The sequence below is a fragment of the Camelus bactrianus genome, chromosome 16 (genome assembly GCF_048773025.1).
Source record: "Camelus bactrianus isolate YW-2024 breed Bactrian camel chromosome 16, ASM4877302v1, whole genome shotgun sequence".
NCBI lineage: Eukaryota > Metazoa > Chordata > Mammalia > Artiodactyla > Camelidae > Camelus > Camelus bactrianus.
The window spans coordinates 13,027,547-13,047,590 of NC_133554.1; the positions used below are offsets into that span (position 1 = coordinate 13,027,547).

At 34.2% G+C, this 20,044-nt stretch overlaps 1 protein-coding gene across 3 annotated transcripts in view; it reads right to left on the reverse strand.

The window, feature by feature from the left end:
- The window catches only part of USP32 (ubiquitin specific peptidase 32), a 167,618-nt gene that overhangs the window by 38,571 nt on the left and 109,003 nt on the right, over positions 1-20,044 (reverse strand). For all 3 annotated transcript variants that reach the window (XM_074342650.1, XM_074342651.1, XM_074342652.1), the window contains 8 exons: positions 18,783-18,898; positions 18,339-18,401; positions 16,031-16,114; positions 10,547-10,608; positions 9,827-9,929; positions 2,427-2,622; positions 720-895; positions 149-289 (listed from right to left, as the gene is read on the reverse strand). In XM_074342650.1, coding sequence (XP_074198751.1) covers positions 149-289; positions 720-895; positions 2,427-2,622; positions 9,827-9,929; positions 10,547-10,608; positions 16,031-16,114; positions 18,339-18,401; positions 18,783-18,898 — 941 coding nt within the window. The remainder of the gene's footprint in view (positions 1-148; positions 290-719; positions 896-2,426; positions 2,623-9,826; positions 9,930-10,546; positions 10,609-16,030; positions 16,115-18,338; positions 18,402-18,782; positions 18,899-20,044) is intronic.

Consider the following 20,044-nt stretch of genomic DNA (forward strand, 5'->3'; position numbering starts at 1 on the left):
AAATTTATTCAACTAACTTGAATAGGTACTGAATACTGTGCTACTGTGGGCAAGAACTAATTTGTAGATAGTGAGGTTCATACAGAAAAGTAATAGGGGACCCCATCTATGATTGTTCCTTATGTAACGCACTACTGGCTATACTTACAGGTCTAGGTAGGGCCAGGTTTGCTCCGTACCAATGATAAAGTGCTCTCCATACAGGTTCAGGGACCATTTCATAGTCTTTTCCATGGATCAGCTGTGGGGTTCGTTTTAATCGTCCTCCTTCTAGTGTTAATGATGTAGCCTTAGAAAAAAATGGAATGTAAATGCTGATTTTTAATATTACAGGCTCTTGTGTTTTACCAAAACCTAGACGCAGGAGAATAAACACATATGTCACTACTCAGTTTCATGTTACTGGAAAAAAAATGAATTTTCTAAAAGAGTCTTATTTTGAGCTTTCAAAATAAACTATTTAAGAAAGGAAACTCAAAGCAAATCATTTGAAACTACATTTTCACAGAAGCTGTCCAAAGTAAGAAAAACATTTCCAAGGATCACTAAATGGCTTCTACGTAAGTACTAAATCATAAAATATTGTCACAGGAACATTTCTATGCAAAGAGATTTCCATCTACAACAGGTTAGTGAAATGTACCACAAACATTTCCCATGTGCTAAAATCTCTAGAACGAAATTTACTAGCAACTTGAAAGAGATGTCAAATTACTTACCTTTACTGGTTCTTGAGTTACTAGTGGCTGGTTATCAATAGCCCCTGGTTTTTGAGGATTGAGGTGTAACAAAATACTCCCATTGGCTCCTAGTAAACACTGGTTGTTATTGTCAGAAGTGTTATGTTGTCGAGCAAAGCACATATCTGCCCCTGGTGTGGCAGAATACAGAAAGCCTGTAAGGAGAAAGAGGATGGATCTCTCTATTTTGTTATATATAAGTAAGCTTGAAGATATGAACTCAGTGTCCATGTATTAGGTTAATGGTATTATTCTGTGGGACTATCAATACAGTGTTAGATTAAAAAAAAGTACAGTGTTAGATTCTGATAATTCTGCATAAGATAGGAAACAGAGATGTATCCCTTTCTGGACAATATCTAATATAGCACTAGGTAGAATAAAAGCTTTAAAAATTGTTACCAAATGAACATTTGGCCAGCCTCCTAGAATATCTAATAATTCACAAGAATTACATGCCCTCTGATAGGAAAGGGAGAAATATGGCCAAGTAGCTGGGCCCTCACAGTCTTCCCTTAATTCTTCTCTTCCACCTGCAAACACATTTCAAATGTTCTTGGTAGATAATGGTGATAACAAGTCCCTAAACCAAAGGGAAGGAGCTAAAACAAGAATTCCAACAGAAGAGTGCCAGGAGGGAAGGAACTGTTTCCTAATAAATCTATTTGAAAGGAAGGCATGAACATTACTATAGAAAAATATACACAGAAAAATGATTAATGATGACTAGGAGTTGTGACTCTCAATGGTAACTTAAGGTATTTCACCTCTCAACTACATGTTAATCTAGCCATCAATCACGTTGAACCTTCTACCTATGGTACTGCTCAGCATGTAGATAACACAGGTTATGTACAGAGTGAGTCCACGTCAAAAAGGACTTTATGGAGGGTTAACAATCTTAGTTTTAAAGCTGATCAGAGAGAGCATTTCTAGGACTGCTAAGTGATCTTTGTAATGTCAGATGGAGAAAGAGGGGCAGTAGATTCTACAAAGAGCTTTGTAAAGAAAATGCTAGCTCTGTCCAATTTGCCTTCTCCTTCCACAGAAAAGGAGAAAAGATCTCAACGATGCAATAACAACAGAACAAGATAAAGAGTCCTGCTACTGTATCAGCAGAGTAATAGTGATCAACTAAATTCAGTTGGGCCAAAATACACCAAAACATTTCCCCCCTAAGTGTAGAACCACTAAGTTTTAGGTAGGTACCAATGACTGAAGGGAATTATGGGAAGATCATGAATTCTTTCTCAATATTTTAACAAAATAACCCCCAAATTCCAGCCTGAAATGTCTGCAGAATCTGATGTGAGGGTGCATTTAGTCCAATGAAGGTCTGCTTATGCTCAGAGAGAGTTCTGGAGATAAAAACAGATTTTCTTAAAAGCTGTCTTCCCAAATCTACATTTGCTGACAAAATTATTTAACAGCAATATGGAAGGATGTGGCTTAATGAAAACAGTGAAAATATTTTCATTTTGAGAGACAAATGAAGTAGAATATAGAAGAGCTTCTCTTTGTAAAGCTTCTAATACAATCAAGAATCTGACAACTGACCATTTCATTCAAAACTTACTTCTGGAAATGGAAGCCTGATGCTCCATTTCCTGTCAAGCACACTCTCTGACAAACTGTGGCCTTTAAGAATGACCCGGACTAAATCCAAGGGAAACAAGCCATACTTACTGCTGCCAGCAGTTTCTGAGGCTTCAGATGCAGTAGAAATGTTGTCTGAAAATTTCTCTTCCGTGGTGTTCACATAACTGGGGCTGCCTCCTCCGATTTTATCTTCACTCTGTTCTATAGGGTGTACTGTTGTTCCGAATGAGTATTTTCCTCCATTCAGAACAGATGACGGCTCAATTACAACAGGGCTGGCATCCTAAAAACCATGAAGTCAGAAATTAAGAGGTAAAATTTAATAATCTGACAATTATGCAGCCTTCAAAAATAAATCCCCAAATTATCTATTGTTTCTAATCTTCCTGTGGTTGGCTACAGCCACTTAAAAACATCTGGATGTATAGCTAAATTTTTATTCTTCAAAGGGGAATAGTATATATAAATAAAATTGGTAAGGCAGAATGGGAACAGGCTGCAAAGGATTCTCCCAGGTAAAGTAATTTAGACTTTAGTCTGTTTAAAGTTGGAAGCCATGGAAGGCTTTTTTTGATACTAAAAAATAAATAATATTTATTCTTTTTTCTATTAAAGATTACTTTGTTATTACAGAAAATATAGAAAACCATGAAGAAAATAAACATCACAGGTACTCAGATTCCACCATTTAGTATTAACTGTAGCTGACATTTTGATGTATTTCCTTTATTTTTTGTGACTGAAAACATATACATATATGGAAAAACCAAGTAGTGTGGAGAATACACTTAAAATTAAGGGCAGGGCACTGACTTGCCAGCTATCTGACCTTTCACAATAAGTAAACTTCATAAGCCTCAGTTTCTTCTTAGGCAAAAATTAGGACAGTATTAGTATCTACCTTAGAAGTAGTATGAAGATTACATGAGTGGCACACGTAAAGTGCCTGGCATTTAGTAAATGTGAACCAGCATTCCAGTTGTTATCAAACAGATCCCACATTTTAAATACAGCATAATGCTTCTTTTTCTTTTACATAACATTGTATTGACAAGATTTTTCTATGAAAGGCTTTTAAATAGGGGAATAATATAATCCAGATTTTGCTTTAAAAATAACTCTAGTGTATAGAAAGGACTGGAGGTAGAAATTGAAAACTGAGACACAAGTTAGAAGATTTCTGTAATTCAGATAGGAGATGATGAGGCACTAAACCAAAAGCTAGATCCAGAAGTAAGGAGAGAAGAGCACGGATTCAGGAGTCAACAAAACCTTGTGTATGAAAGAGGGGCCTAGGTACTTGCAAGGCAGAACAGGAGGTGCTGGCTTAGATGACTGGAGGAGAGATGACAGCTTCATAAGATAAGGTATATGGGTGAATGGGATTGTTTTGGGAACAAGCTTATTTTGGGATATTCTGGTTTGAGATACGTGGATATTTAAGGACACAGAAAGAGACTAGATATAAATATGTGGGGCTCACTGGATTTCCAGAAGTACAAGAAAATGGTATATGCAGAATAAGGAGAGAACAATATTTATAGGGTAGATAACAGAAGAATCTGAGAAGGACATTGAGTCTGAATGATCAGAGAAAAATCAGGAGATGCAGACTACCAGAAGTAGAGACCATTTTATATATAGCACAGATCTATTTTCTAAGAAGCTTACCAGTGTGGGGGGGGAAAAAAAAAAGCAAAACAAAACAAAACAGAGAGAGCTAAGACTTGAGGAGAAGCAGGAGGGAAGGGGCTATGACAATGTGTATCCGTGTTTTAAAAAGATCAGGATATTTGTAAGTGAGAGGGTAAAGAGAAAGACTAAAGGGGCTAACTAGTTGAACAAGTTCCCATAGGCATCTGAGAAGCATGGGTAGAGGAGCTCCAGTGGCATTCAATAAACAGTGACATGAATTTTAGTAGATGAAACAGATCAATGGAAGTGGGTCTTGAAGGTACTGCTTATAAAGTAACTGACTGAAACCCTAGATAAACAACGAATTTAAGACAAACTCCAAGTGATAGCATAGCAACAGCACAGTGTATGCTTTAGTTTCTATTAATGCAATTACAGCATCTCTAATTTTAGCTAAAAAAGGAGACATTGTATCAACATTTTATTAGATGTTTTCTCCTCTTTGATCTGTAAGCCAGGTGAATACTATTAATTTGTAGATCCTTCAGAAGCCAGCTCTGAAGGATCTTTAATCAAAAGAGTGTCAAGAAGAATGAGAATAAAACTTAGATTTCTTTCTACATACCAATTAACTTACATACCAATTAACTTTATTGGACTAAAAAGGAAACCTCATTTAAAATGTAGTCAGAGGGTGGGGGGGGGTGGCCATAGCTCAGTGGTAGAGTACATGAGGAGGTCCTGGGTTCAATCCTTTACACACACACACACACACACACACAGAGTCAGGAAGCCCTGAAAGGGGAGCTCAATCCATTACAAAAAAAAAAAGAGACTTGCCTCTGGGGTTCGCCATCATTTGCTTATCCCCAATTACAATTTTCTGCTATTCCCAAATAAACTCATTTTGCTAGTATAACATCTGGCTCTTTCATTTTTCAAAGTCAAAAGGCCAAAAGATATAGAAATAGAAATTAGGCCTGAGTAGTTTATATTATTAATCATCTGTTTGGGCTTCAGTTTTTAGATTTAATAGCAATTTATTAAAGATAACATTGATCAGCTTATCTGATACTGAGTCCACACTAACAAAATGCACTACATTTAAATTAGGTTTCAAAAGAAAATTTTCAGTAAACAAAAATGACTTATACAAATTAATCCAACTTTTTTTTGCAATTATGCTTTCTGATTTATTTGGTCTGGAGTGGAACGAAGGCTTGGCTTTTCTTTCTTTCTTTCTTTCTTTCTTTCTTTCTTTCTTTCTTTCTTTCTTTCTTTCTTTCTTTCTTTCTTTCCTTCTTTCCTTCTTTCCTTCTTTCTTTCTTTTCTCTCTCTCTCTCTTTCTTTCTTCCTTCCTCTCTCTCTCTTTCTTTTCTTTTTAAGCTTTCTACGTGATTTATGCAGTCAGAATTGTTAACTACTGCCCTAGTGAGGATTATAATGTCACATTTTTGTTTTCATAACATTCTCCAAATGTTGAGTATAGTAAATGATTTCTTACTGAATCTATTACTTGCTCTGGAACTTGCTTTTTAGAAAAAGACTCAGACTTTAATGAGCTTTGGGGTTATTTGCTTCTTTCCTATAAAGATGGAGCACAGCCAGTCGAAAGAATAACTTTCTGAAAAATTAGTCTTCTCCCAGGTCCTGCAGAACCTCACTATCTTCCAGAAAATCACTTTATTCTTGTTTTAGATGTTCTTGAGTTTAAATAATGTCTGCATAACCATCAAATGGTTGACAGGCAACTTCCTTTTAAATTTATATTCACTTTTCTATTCCACTTATATTAAGTTTCTGTCCTATTAATTTCTTGAAAAAAATCTGTAGTAATATATTTAAAGAAAGATTAATTCTCCTTAATCTCACTTGAGCAGATAACTTTATTCAAGTTTTCCTCTGAGTCTGGCATTTGACAGAATTTCAAGGAGAAATATTTGAATTGTATTTGAAATGTTTTAATGGGTTTGGAAATCTTATATGGAACCTAGATGTTTCTGAAGAAAATCTACATGAAATTGTTCTTACAGTATTTCCTATTCTGAAAAGCTTAGTCCATAGGTTGACTCTACAGGTATCACTGGCAAGAGAACAGGATGATAAAAAATGGCAGGCATTAAACCTTTCAGGTTGAGTTTTACAGTAATTTAGCAATAGAATGACTGGACTAGTTTATCAGAGGCTGCAATGTTTGCCCTCAAAGACTGTAGAGTGTACCATCTGCTTTTAACATGGCACAGTGAATGCTACCATTAGACTTGGAGAATACAGGATTTTCTTCACTTCTTTTTCAATGTTCCAAACTAGTGTCTGTTTTCTCACTGCCTCTGGTTTTCTTTTCTATTCTAGGAACCTACTGCTCTTAGTGGCCAACACTGTCTGAAACTCACCACTACTCAGGTTCTTTTTCCTTCTTCCTTATTGGCCCTGTTTTTCTAGTCACTGCTTTAACCCTTCGTGGCTTTCAGTAAAATTGTCAACTTTTACAGTTAACTAATCTTATCACTAGTACCTTCCTTCTATATGTTGAAAAACCAATAATGGTCATATATTGTAGTCACTGGATCTTTTTGACTTTGTTATTTTCAGTTGCTCTGGGAAATTTTTTTGCCTAAACATCTTGGTGTGTTTTCCCTGACTTCTGGGTCTGGAACTATTAGAAACTATCCTAGAAGCCTGTTTTCAGAAAGATACGTCTCTGGAGAGGTCAAGTTTCATCTATGGTGAAAAATATCCATACTTTCTCTGAGTCAATGATTCCTTAAAAGGGCTACATGGCACTTTAATGTAAGATAATTCTATTTTGAGAATTTTATGATTCCTTCTAAGTTAAGTTATATGAATGGTTTATGATGTTCCAAAATAAGGGCTCACTGTCTTCTCTATCAGTGATAATATTACTTCTTTTTAGATCTTATACAGATGTATACTATAAGTATTAGTGATCTAAAACAACTAATAGCTATGCCAATTTTATATTTCATTAGTCTACAATGCTGGTTTTGGATAAATGAAAAGGCAATATGAAGTAATGTAAAAAGTAATGAGGTAGGAATCAAGAGACCTGAGCTCCAGAGATCTAGATCAGGTAATACAGTAATTGCCTAATACAACTTTGGGCAATTAAAAAAAAAACCTAAGGGACCTCAGAAGCATCATTTGTAAATTTAGAGAAGAGAGGCATTTAAAGTGTTTTCTAGCTCTAAAGTTACATGACAACTAAACAGTAAAATCTGTGCTGTTCCCTCACAGCTCTCAAACAGGAGGAAAGACAAATGTATATACCACAAAGAGGACAAATAAAATATTTCACCATTACTCCTATTTACATCTTTTTAAACTTTTCATTTTTGTTTCCTAAAATTGGGGGGGGGGGGGGTAGTTAGTTTAGTTTAGTTTTGTTTAATTTTAATGGAGGTAAGGGGACTGAACCCAGGACCTCATGCATGCTAAGCAAGCACTCTACCGCTGAGTTATACCCTCCTCCCTCCCATTTACATTTTTACAAAAGGAGATTTCACACAGCAGAAAAACACTTGGCTCATAAAGAGGGAACAAGATCAGCAAGATCCCACGAGCAGATCAAGTATTCAAGCTCAAGTGAATCACAGCAAATTGGAAGTAAACCACTTCTGAGAAAGGACTGCTTATTCTTCCTGCTTCCTTGCTCTCTTTGCAGTTAGGCATGCTGCTGTCTAGAAGACAGTCTGCGCTCACAGACAATCAGTAATTCACACAAGCAAATATGCCATTTTGTGGAGAGAAAACATGAACTAAAGCTAACCGATGTCTTAGGCAGGTGGACTAAGCCCAGAATAAGATAAAATTAGCCAACATGTTAGGAACAACAATTTATTTTTTTAAGCAAGGCTTTTGTCAAAGTTGTCATACATACTGGAAAGGTAAGTTTAGATCACTGATTACCTGCCAGACATAGCGCTGAGTGCTTCACATATACATCAGCTCATCTAATCTTCATAATAACCCTATTGAAGTAGGTATTACGATTAATCTTGTTGTTCATATAAGGAAACTGAGTTAGAGAAAGGATAAGTAACTGGTTCAAGGTCATATATCAAACAGCAGGACCAGGACTCCAACACAGGGAGTGCAAGCTTACTACTATTATCCTATACTGGTTTCTCATAATATTAGCTAATACTTATTGAGTACTTACTATGTGCCTGACACTTAACGTGTGTCAACTCCTTTAATCCTCATAATACCTATGAGGGAGGTTACTGTTATTATTCTCATTTTACAAAGGGAAAACAAAGCCCAGAATGCCATTAAAAAAAAAAAGTTATTTGCATTTAAAAGAAAGTTACTCTTTATTGAGTAAAGAACTCTTTTTTAATTAACACGCATCTTCAGAAAGGACTGCTGTTACTCCACTTACATTTTTCTCCTTCTAATTAAACAGGTCGCCATTAGTCTCTAATACCTTTCCCTGCAAATGAACTGACACTCTCTTCCCAGGTTTCTCAGTTAACCAGATTTTAAAGTCTGCATTTGACAGGCACATACTAGACAATAACATAAAGTGCCAGAGTGAGGAGGGGAAGATGGCCCTGAAGTATAGATTCCCTCTCTCTACATTTCTCCCTTACCATCCTCAACTAATTCTTTTAATGTACAGGAGGGTTACAGTAGCAGGCAAGAACAAACTCAGTCCATGTTTTTAGCAGTGCACTTCTATTTATAAGAGATGAACTGCTAAGAGCAAGACCTGATTCTATCATGTTCCTATAGGAAACAGAAAGTAATCTTTCAAATACAAAACTACGTTATTCTCTGAGAGTCTACAGCCTCTTAAGACATTAATAACCATTCATTCTACGGCCAAACTACGAATATAAAAACTAAAAGGTGTTTCAAAATAGACTGTGACACTGACTTTACCCCAGGGTTCTCAATTTCTACCTCTGTGAACCATCATTATCTACCTACAAGATCTCTGAGGTCATTTGCCTACTTTTATTCCTGCAGTGACACCAAAGTCTACCATTTCCAGTTAACATATTTTATGTGTGAAAACACACTACTAAACTCTGCAAAAGGGGGAAACAACCAGGTAGAATAATGAGGTAGATAATGTAAACAGTTTACTAACATTCTGATAAACGATGACAGAAAAGGACACGTAGGAAAAATATGGATCAAATTATTAGAATTCTGGTTAGTGATTATTTGGCAACTGACAATGAGTCTGTATACCACCCATCTCTCCAGGAATGGAGGAACTGATGCCTGGAAGTGCTCTTCTCAGTTTCATAGTTCCAAAAAAGATTCCTTCTTTGTTTTAAATAAAGCTCTAGAATATTCACTAATGAGAATCTAACTCTTCGTTAAGAACAATGGCAGATTATCATTTAGAAATTGAGTTCTAATGTTAGTTCTGAAATTAACTTTCTTGAACAGGAAATCAACACTTCTTACCCAAGGGCCTTCAACTTTTTGATGGAAAAGGTGAACAAATGAAGGATAATGTAAGTGATGTGATTGAGACACCACTGGCATTAAATCGGTCCTTAGGTTTGACTCCAGAACTTCCACCCTGAGCAAGATATTCAGGTAGCCTTTAAACTCAGCCTAGGTTCCACACAGGGCCCACATTTGGGTATAATACCACCCTTCTCACAGGGATATTGTGAGAATAATATGAGATATATAAGGTGCATATACATGCACCCCTATGCCCAGTATTACCTTCCTCACAGAGTTGTTGCAAGGGAGGAAATTCATGTGGAAATTCTTTATCTGGGTTGGGGCATTTTATTACTGGTCAGTAGTCTAACAAAGTCTGATGGAGTCTATGAAAAATGTAGATAAACAGGAATCTTACTCACATATTTGACATACTCTTTCCACTGCTGCCACCACTGCATGGAGATGATAAACCAATTGTGTCCTGGCTGCAGGCCATACCTGCTCTCTCGTTCTAACCATCCTCTGTACACACAAGAGAAATTCAGCATATCAAAAGGTAGGTAAAACAGATGACCACACACCCACAAATTATCATTAGAAATTTTTCAAAGGAAAAACATAAAACAGATATACTCAGAAACAGTGTAGGAAAAGTGGCTGCCAGGAGCTGGAGGAAAAAAAAAGGTTAGGAAAAGGGTACAAACTTTCATTATAAGATATATAAGGTCTTTAAATCTGATGTGGTGACAGAGTTGATAACACTGTCTTGTATAACTGAAATCTGCTAAGAGACTAGAACTTAAATGCTTCTCACCACCCTCTTCGCCCCGAAAAGGTGAATAAATACGTGAGGTGACTGTGATGGATGTGCTAATTAATTCAATGAGGGGAACCCTTTCACAATGTATACATATATCAAGCAATAACACTGTACACTTAAAAATCTGTTAATCCAATCCCCTGGTTAGCAAGTTTACTCTAACAAAAATACTTTCATTATATAACTATTTCTGAGAAACAGAGTGCTGTGGTAATGATTACATTAAAATGGGACATGCTATTACTTAGTAACAATGTATTTCAGGTGTCAGAGATTTCAACTATGATGAAAAAGACACAGATTGAAACTATAAACTTACCTAATAATTTGTCCCTCCTCTTCTGGAGTAGCTGGTCTTAAACCCAGAACTATATGACACACCTAGAGATAAAAATGGTAAATTTAACTTCACTGATTGGTGTCAGATGATAGACTATAGACTATTTCACATTCTCTATATGAAATCCACTTTCTAGATGGGAGCTGGAATTAGCAATAGCTCTCAACTGAATGAATTATCAATGATTCACTTTAGCAAATTTGAACTTTAAACTTAAATTTTTCTTTCTTTAAACAAACCATCTCAATGGAGGCCGATTTCCAAATTTCTATGTGAGATAGAAAAAAAGAGAGAGAGAGAGATAAAGGAAGAAAGGAAGTAAGCAAGCAAGTACCACTTTGCAGAATATTTCATTAATATTACATATTTTAATATATCTCATGCAGAGAATATTTTCTTTCCTGAAATCTGAAGATTGGGGAGAAAGGTAAAGGGGAGACGAAAAGGATATAGGAGATGAAGCATAAAGGTGGCTTTTCAATTTGAACAGCTATAAGAAAAACATTATTGCCACTAAGGCTAATTATGCTTTTTAAGGCTCATTTTCTCAATTTATTTGGCTTCTCTAAATATCATCACAAAAGATGTGATTTCCCCCCCAATATTTTAACCTGAAACTTTTCAAAAATACAGAAAAGTTGAAAGAATTTTATACTGAACACTGATACCCATTACCTAATTCTAACATTAACATTTTATTATACTTAATCTATCCATCCCTCAATTCATCCATTAATCCATCTTAATTTTTGCATGCATTTCAACGTAAATTACAGATATTAGCACAGCTCTCTGTAAATATATCAGCATGCCTGTTTACAGTTTTGTTTAACTTTTAAGTTAAAATTTACCTGACAATGAAATACATAAGTTAGGTTTTTGAGATTCATCCATGTATCAGTAGTTCATTCTTTTTTATTGTTCAATGATATTCCATTGTTTGAATATACTATCTTTTGTTTTATCCATTCTCCTACTGATAAATACTTGGGCTTTGGATATCTTTTTTTGCAAGCAAACATTTTTTAAAGTGCAAATATAATACACATGCTTAAATGTGAACAAATCTTAAGCGTACAGTTCAGTGACTTTTCACAAAGTACACACACCTCTGTAACCTACATCCAGTCAAGAAACAGAACATTGTTGTTCCACTTTGGGTTCTTCCTAGATACTACTGCACTCCTTTGATGTATTCACCATCCTAAATTCTACCACCATGGATTGGTTTTGTTTGCTTTTGAAATTTTTGGTCCAGTATTTTTTACTCAACGTTATGTAAGATTCATCCACTTGTGTTGAATGTAGCATTAGTGTATTTATTTTTATTGCTTTAAAGTATACCATTTGTATGCATGTGCCTCCACTTACGTTTATGTATTTATTTATTGTTGATAGGTGTTTGGGTCATTTTCTGTTTGGGGTTATAACAAACAGTGATTTTGAGAATTTGCTGCATGTCTTTTGGTGCTCAGATATACAAGTTTCTGATGGGCACACACATGGGTTAGACTTGCTGGGTAATAGGGTATACATATGTTAAACTTTCATTTAAAAAAGCCCATTTCCAAAGTATTTGTAAGAATTTATATCCCCACCGGCAATGTGTACGAGTTCCCGTTGCTTCTTGTCTTCACTAATGCTTCATATCACTTAACAACTAACTATTCCAGTGACGTCTAATGGTATTCCAAGTGTGGTTTTAATACGTATTTCCATTATTACTAAAGAGGTTAGCCCCTTTTCATAGCTATTTGGATATTCTCTTTTACGAAGCACCTGTTCAAGTTTTTTGCACATTTTAATATTAAGGTTCTGCCTTTTTCTCATTGGTTTTTGTTCTTTATATGCCCTAGATACAAGTCTTTTGTTGGAAACAGGTATAGCAAATATATTCTCCCATTGTATGGCTTATCTTTTCACTTTCTTAATGGTATCTCTTGATAAAAAGAATTCTTAATTTTACTGAAGTCCAACTTAAAATTCTTCTTTTATGTTTAGTGCTGTGTCCTGTTTAAGAACACTTTGCCACTTCAAAGTCATTAAAATACCTCTTACACTATTTTCTAGATGCTTTATTTATTTTGAGGGGAGGATTAGGTTTATTTATTTATTTTAATGGAGGTACTGGGAATTGAACCCAGGACCTCATGTATGCTAAGCACACATTCCACCTGAGCTATACCTTCCCCTAGACACTTAATTTTTTGTTTCAAATTTATTAGATTTATAATCTATCTAAAACTACTTTTCATGTATGGTACAGGGTAGGAATAATGACACACATGGTCCCCATATGAATACTAATTGACCCAGTACCATTTATTGGAAAGACCATCCCATCTCATCTGCAATGCAATGTTATAAATCAAGTGATCATATCTATGTAGGTCTGTTTAATTCAATATTGTTCCACTGGTCTATATGTTTAGCTTTATGCAGTTATCACATAGTCTTTATATTGTTTTATAATAAGTCCTTTAGCATTCTTCTTTAATATCATCTTGGCTATTGTTGGCCCTTCACATTTCTCTATGTATTTAGAATCAGCTTATCAAGTTCTACAAAAACAACAAAAACAACAACTAACATTTTGGGATTTTGACTGTGAGTAAACAAATCTTTAAATCAATTGAAGGGGAACTAACATCTGTTGAGCCCTCCAATCCATAAATATGGATTATCTCCCCTATACTGTTTTTTTTAATCACTGCTGTAACAAATTATCACACATTTTGCAGCTTAAAACAACACAAACTTATTATTTTATAGTTCTGTAGGTCAAGTCAGGAACAGGTATCACTAGGCTAAAAATCAAGATGTCAGCAGGGCTGTGTTCCCTTCTGTAGGTCAAAGGAAGAATACATTTCCTTGTCTTTTCCAGCTACTAGAGTTCACCCACGTTCCTTTGCCCATGGCCCCTAGCTCCATCTTCAAAGCCGACAACTTTGCACCTTTCTAACCCTTCTTCCAACATGATCTCTTTCTCTGTGACTACAGCTGGGAAAGATTTTCCACTTTTAAGAACTCCTGTTATTAGACTGGGCCCATGTAGATAATCCAGGCTAATCTACCTGTCTCAGAGTCCTTAACCTGATATGTCAGCAAAATCCCCTTTGCCATGTAAAATAACATATTCACAGGTTCCAGGATTAAAGCGTGGACATGGGTGGGGGGCAGGGTGCACTATTCTGTTTACCAAACTGTTCAACATTTGATACTTTCTGACAAATGTACAAGATAGAAGATCTCACTCATGTTTAGCATGCTTCCTCTGCAAAATATTGGGCACTGAGATTATTAAAAAGGATTGAAAATAATGATATTACCACAGGAATGGTTTCCTAACTTTACTGACACTTACTTATGTTATACTTAAATACCCAAAACAGCTAGCCAAGAGTGGGATCTTGGCAAGTTAAATAAAAGCATAATTCAAGCTTTTATCACTGAATTTACCAGCTAACTCTATTTTAAGAAATAGATAGAAAATAAAACAACTTAGAATAACAGTCTGCTTACTTACATATTAAGTGAACATAAAGTTTTAAAACCATGTCCAAATACAGGATAAAGTGAGCATCGTAAAATGTAATGTTAAAATTTAGTATCTGCAAATCTCGAACTCCCAATTTATAAACAAGTTCATGCTGCATAGCACAGGGAACTATATTCAATATCTTGTAGTAACTTATGGTGAAAAATATGAAAATGGATATATGTATGTTCATATTTGACTGAAGCATTATGCTGTACACCAGAAATTGATACAACATTGTAAACTGACTATATTTCAATAAAAAATATATTTGCATATATCCCAAAAATTGGATCGATACCCAATGAAAAAGATCTTTCAGTTTTTCATAAAAACCTGGAAACACTGACACACAAAAGCAAATCTCAAGCATGTTTGTTTATAAATTAGTCATAGAAAAATAGTGCCACCGCAAGTCCCTGATAAGCATGAGAAAACAGGAAAGGCAAGATACAAATTCAAAATGCTTTGCTATGTAAGAGCTACAAGATGACTCAGATACAAACTTAAGTGGTCAAAATGTTTATACAATGAATGACGACTTAAAGTAATTGAGTATATTATTTTAAATGAGATAAAAATAGCTACTCAATTTTCATATTACCAAGCAAGTCATTTCGGTTTATAGTAGTGATTTATATTATTTTTATATGTATTTATATTTTACAAAGCCATCAACTTAAATCCCGGCTGATAACTGATAGTGGAGCAACTGATTTAAATGGATATCACAGGCTTATCAGATGTCATATGCTTTAAATATACATTAATTAGTTATCAGCTGTCAGGAAGAGTTCAGTTTCCATTTATTCTAACATAGCTTTGTTGCAGACAGATTACTCTTTATTTACAATGGAGGATCATGATAGATATAAAGATACCAAACCTTACTGATCTTCATAGGGGTGCTTTTGTAAGAAAAGGAAAATAAAATAAGGAAAACCTAAAATACTACTATTTTTTTTTCCAGTGTTCTAACAGTTTTATCTTTATTTATTTATTTATTTTTAAATTGAGTTCTAGTCAGTTTAAAATGCCATCTCAATTTATGGTGTAGAGCAGTTTTTTAGTCATACATGAATATATATTCATTTTCACATTCCTTTTCACCGTGAGCTACTACAAGATCTTCAATATATTTCTCTGTGCTACACAGTATAAACTTGTTTATCTATTCTTTATATACCTGTCAGTATCTATAAATCTCGAACTCTCAGTCTGTCCTTACCCACCCCTTTCCCCCCTGTAAAATACTATTACTAAATCAACTTATATATTTATGAAGAACTATGAAAAATGGGAAACTATAAGTTGTTTCTTAAAATTGGAGCAAAGAGAATGACTTTAACTGGGAAAACAGTTAAAACCTGGCAAGCTCTATGACTTCATATTCACCCTTGGCAGCTTTTCTTTTCTCCTTTCTCCTCCTATGTTTTTTGGACCTTCTAAAGAATTTTAAAAAAAAAAAGAAAGAAGGGAAGAAAATTAAGAAATAGCCTTGCATCTAAGATAATCTCCTGACTGGAAAGACTGTATACTTTGTGAAAAGTTTACAGCTGCTGACTTATGATCTGAGTCTCTGTTCACACTGCCTTACTTGTTAGAAAGGGTCTTTAGAAAAGACAACAGTGAAGAAAAATAGCAAATTGTAATGGCTTTTACATTTTAAATTATTTTCTATGTGTCTACATTCTGCTCTATCATGAGTTATAAGATAAACATAATCAGCCATACTTTACTTTCCTATCTCTCACGTAGTGACTCTGAGAAGCACGCATGCTCTAACTTACCATCATACAGGTTACTGTAGTTCTTTTGATAATATATGGTTTTGTAGCCTAGTTGTAACAACTACTACATAATGGAAAAGATGTAGAACTACTGGTACCACTGCCCTCAGTACCTGTCATTTACCTTAAACATACCTGGAAAAGTAGATTCAAAAACTCATTGGCAAGAACATTTTTCACACTCCAGATCTGATAGTCTTCTAGAGTAAGATGGCCCATCTGAAGGAGAAACAGTATTTAAAAAGATCTTATATCTTCATTTTCTTACAGCATTTGAATAAAATCTGGTTTATTAAACTGTAACGGTCATTTGTCTGAAAGAAAACTAACAATTTAACGTAGATCCTATGTGTTCATTTGAAAAGCAGGCCAGCAAGAATAAGTTTAAAAGTAACCAAATTCTGTTGAAGTAGTCAAGGGTAATGCGGACAATTTATCACCAAAAAATCTCTCTCATCCAGTAAGACCTGAAAAATAACTCACAACATCTTCTGGTTCAAGGTGAAAGTTAATAATAGAACCCACAAAAGGTCCTGGGTAGAGAAAATAGACTATTTACTAATTTTGAAAGCATTTTTTCTAACTCTCTGGATTATGTCCTTTGATCCTAACAATTTTCTAAGATCTTCTTTAAAACATCTGGCAATATTATTAGACTTCCTAGAGATTTAAAAGAACTAAGTATATATAATAAATGAGTATCTATATTACATTTCTTCAAAATAAAATTTAACATTACTTTCATAAGTTGAGTATAGCAATATTTTTTTTGGTGTCAAAGTGTACCAAAAATTACATTCACATATGGAAGACAATATTTCTTGTCAGGCAAAAATATAACCAAATGCTTCTTACTTCACATTTCCAACAATCACCTTAACAATCCTAGATGAATAACAATGTTTTTTAGCTTTTATTATTTAATTATATTTGTATTATCTAATGATTTATTATTTAATGATATAATTTAACATTTATTATTAATGACATTGATGTATTCATTCAATATATAATAATCATTTATGGTAAGAAAAGATTTTAAAGCACTGTGATTGTAACTATTGGCTTTCATGATACAACTTCAAGTATATTAATACCAATCTAAAGGTACAAAATAATGGGTAACATTGTCACAATCTAGTCACCAGTGAATACGGGTAATAGGTTTGGTTGAAAGGTCCAAATTCTAAATTGTTACCATTTCATTATTATGGTTACATGGAGATGGAGCAGCTAAATGATCTTTTTTTTAACGTTCGAAAGCACAGCCATAAGTAGAAACTCGATCTTACATAAAAATAGACAGCAATGATACCTCCATACTTCTCAAACACCCAGAAAAAAGGCGCTGGAAATTGTATCTCTACATATGGCAGTTTCTAACAGAAACTTTCCCATGTTTCTGTTTTCGTGTATACCAAATAGAAATGGATACCTTAGTTTTGGGCAGAAAGGTAAATGAAGATGATTATCTGAATTACCAAAGCTCAAGCCTTGTAAAACTCATTTCTATTATTTATTTCTATTGAGTGTCAGTTAATAAGACTATGATGATTTCTTCTGGATTCGTGATTGAAGAAAAAAAATGTTACTTATTTTTCTAAGCCTGTATAACTATACCATGGTCTATATCCTACTGTCTGCTACTTGGTATATGTCAATGTTTGAATAGAAAGGCTCAAATTAACTCAAATGTGTCTCACATATATGGATTATCTTCAGTTTCACAGGGACACGCAGACATCACAGCAAACCTATTATAATACCCTTAACTAATAAATGTTGTCAACTAAAAAGTTCACGGATTTATTCTTTGTAAAGTACATGCTTATTTCTGCTATTATATGCTTATTCTGGCTGCCACTAAAGAACTTAGGACAGAACCTCACCAATATTACCGAAAAAAAAAGTTTAAAGAATAGATACACCACCCAGATTGGGATAAAAAATCATTTCCATCATCCCAGATATCCTATGGTCTTTCCCAGTTAAACCACCCATCCTCCAAATCACTACTGTAACACTTACTAACATTTGTTATTCTGTCCCTGTTCTAGAACTTCATATAAATTGCACAATGTGTTCTTTTTTTCTGTGGCTTCTTTTGCTCAATATAAGGTTAGTCTTACCACGATATATTAAAATGGGAGAAGTAAAGATTATAAACTACAGATGGCAAGGGCTGTGTCTACTTAATTTTTACAAAATGCCTAGCTTATAAAATATAATAAATGTTTTATGTAAATAACACTTAATGGAGTTGTTTAAAGATGGAATGGGCTTTCTTTAGAGACAGCTTGGAGGTACTGTAACCACAGGTCCATATAAGCATTTAGCAGGGATGATGAAGAAGAGATTCAAATATGTATATGTAAGGCATATATACCAATTCAGAGCATAAGGCATTTTTAGAAAAGAATAAATTAGTCTCAGCTAGACTCACCTTTGTGGTGTCATGTGCATTCAATATGCCTTCTACAATGTCAGATAGATCCATATGTAATTCCTTTAAAAACAGAAATCCAAATCAGTAGTTCGGAAAGAGTAGGAATCATTTTTATTAGCCAGTAGCTGAAGTATAAAATATTTTTGGTCAAGTATTTTTTTTTTTAATTACCATAAATAGATTGCTTATTTGCTTTAAAAATTTAAGACAATTTTCCTGTGGTTTCTTTTTTTTTTTTTACATAATACATTCAGTTTATTGAATTTTCTAAGGCAAATTCCCTTTCCAGTTTTGCACCTTTGGCTATGAATATTTTGAGTAGCATAATATAGCAACTAGAAGTAGTAACAAGCCTTTTTCTCAACCTCTTTTAAAAAATTCTTCACTCTACTTTCCTGTTGGAAGTTTACATGCAACAAAATGTATATAATCAGACTTTACCGGGATTTCATCGGTGCGGTTGTCCTTCCAGACCTCTAAAAGTGCAACCACCATGTCTCTCAGTTCAATCCTAGAGAGAACTCCATCACGGTCAACGTCAAATACCTTGAAACAAACTAAAGAAAAGAAACTCTTATGGAGGAAAATTACTTTTAAATTCTGAAGTATAATACATTTTATTAGAAGCTGCCCTACTAAAATTACTTAGCTCCTCAAACAGCTGCATTTTGGATTAAGTTCTCATTTGGAGCAGACTATGTCATTAAAGTCCTTTGAACTTGTAGGACTTCCTGCACACTTCATAAGTCTCTTTCCCTATATCATTAGCCAGGTTGGAGAACTCTATCCTTCACCTAAATCTAAGGTTAAATTTCTTGCAAACTCAAAAAGAGGGACCAAGTTAATATACAATGTCTCATAGATTTTGAGGAGGTAATTCAAGCCTTTAAATTAATTTCTAATATTTAAAACATCACTTCAGAGTTGATTCTTACAATGCTGAAAATATTCCACTTACATTAAGAACCAACAAAAAACTGGTACAGTCAGCCCTCTGTACCCATTGGTTCTGCATTCACAGGTATAAACAACCACAAAATAAAAAATAAAAATATCCATATAAAATATTTTCCTAGAAAGTTCTCAAAAGCAAAACTTGAATTTGCTACTCACTGACTATTTATATATCATTTACATTGTATTTACAACTAATTACATTGTGTTAGGTGTTATAAGTAACCTAGAGATGATTTAAAGTATATAAGAGGATGTGCACAGGTTATATGCAAATACTATGCCATTTTACATAAGACTTGAGCATCCATGGATTTGGTATCTGAGGGGGTCTCAGAACCAATCCTCAGCAGATAATGAGGGAATGACTGTATAAAGATTTTTGCCTCTCCAATGTAATTAATGTGCACTAAATACTTTTGCCAAAGAACAATTTCAAGTCTTCAATGAAGTTTATATATAACAAGCTAAGAATCAGAAATATCAGCAGTTTGCTAATTAGCTCATTTGCTAGTTAGTCTAGTTGGTTAACTTCCATTAGTCCACTGGCAAGAAAAGAAATTTACAAAAATTTTAAGGCAATAATAAACCTCAATTGAGAAACAAAGATTTCAGCCTCTTTAATATCACAACTTTAATGTGAACAAATAATCTATCATAAAGCCAAGTTAGAGTAATGGCATACTATTAGGGAAGAAAAAAGAAATCTAAATTTTTAAGATTAAATAATTATCTACTTCATACACCCC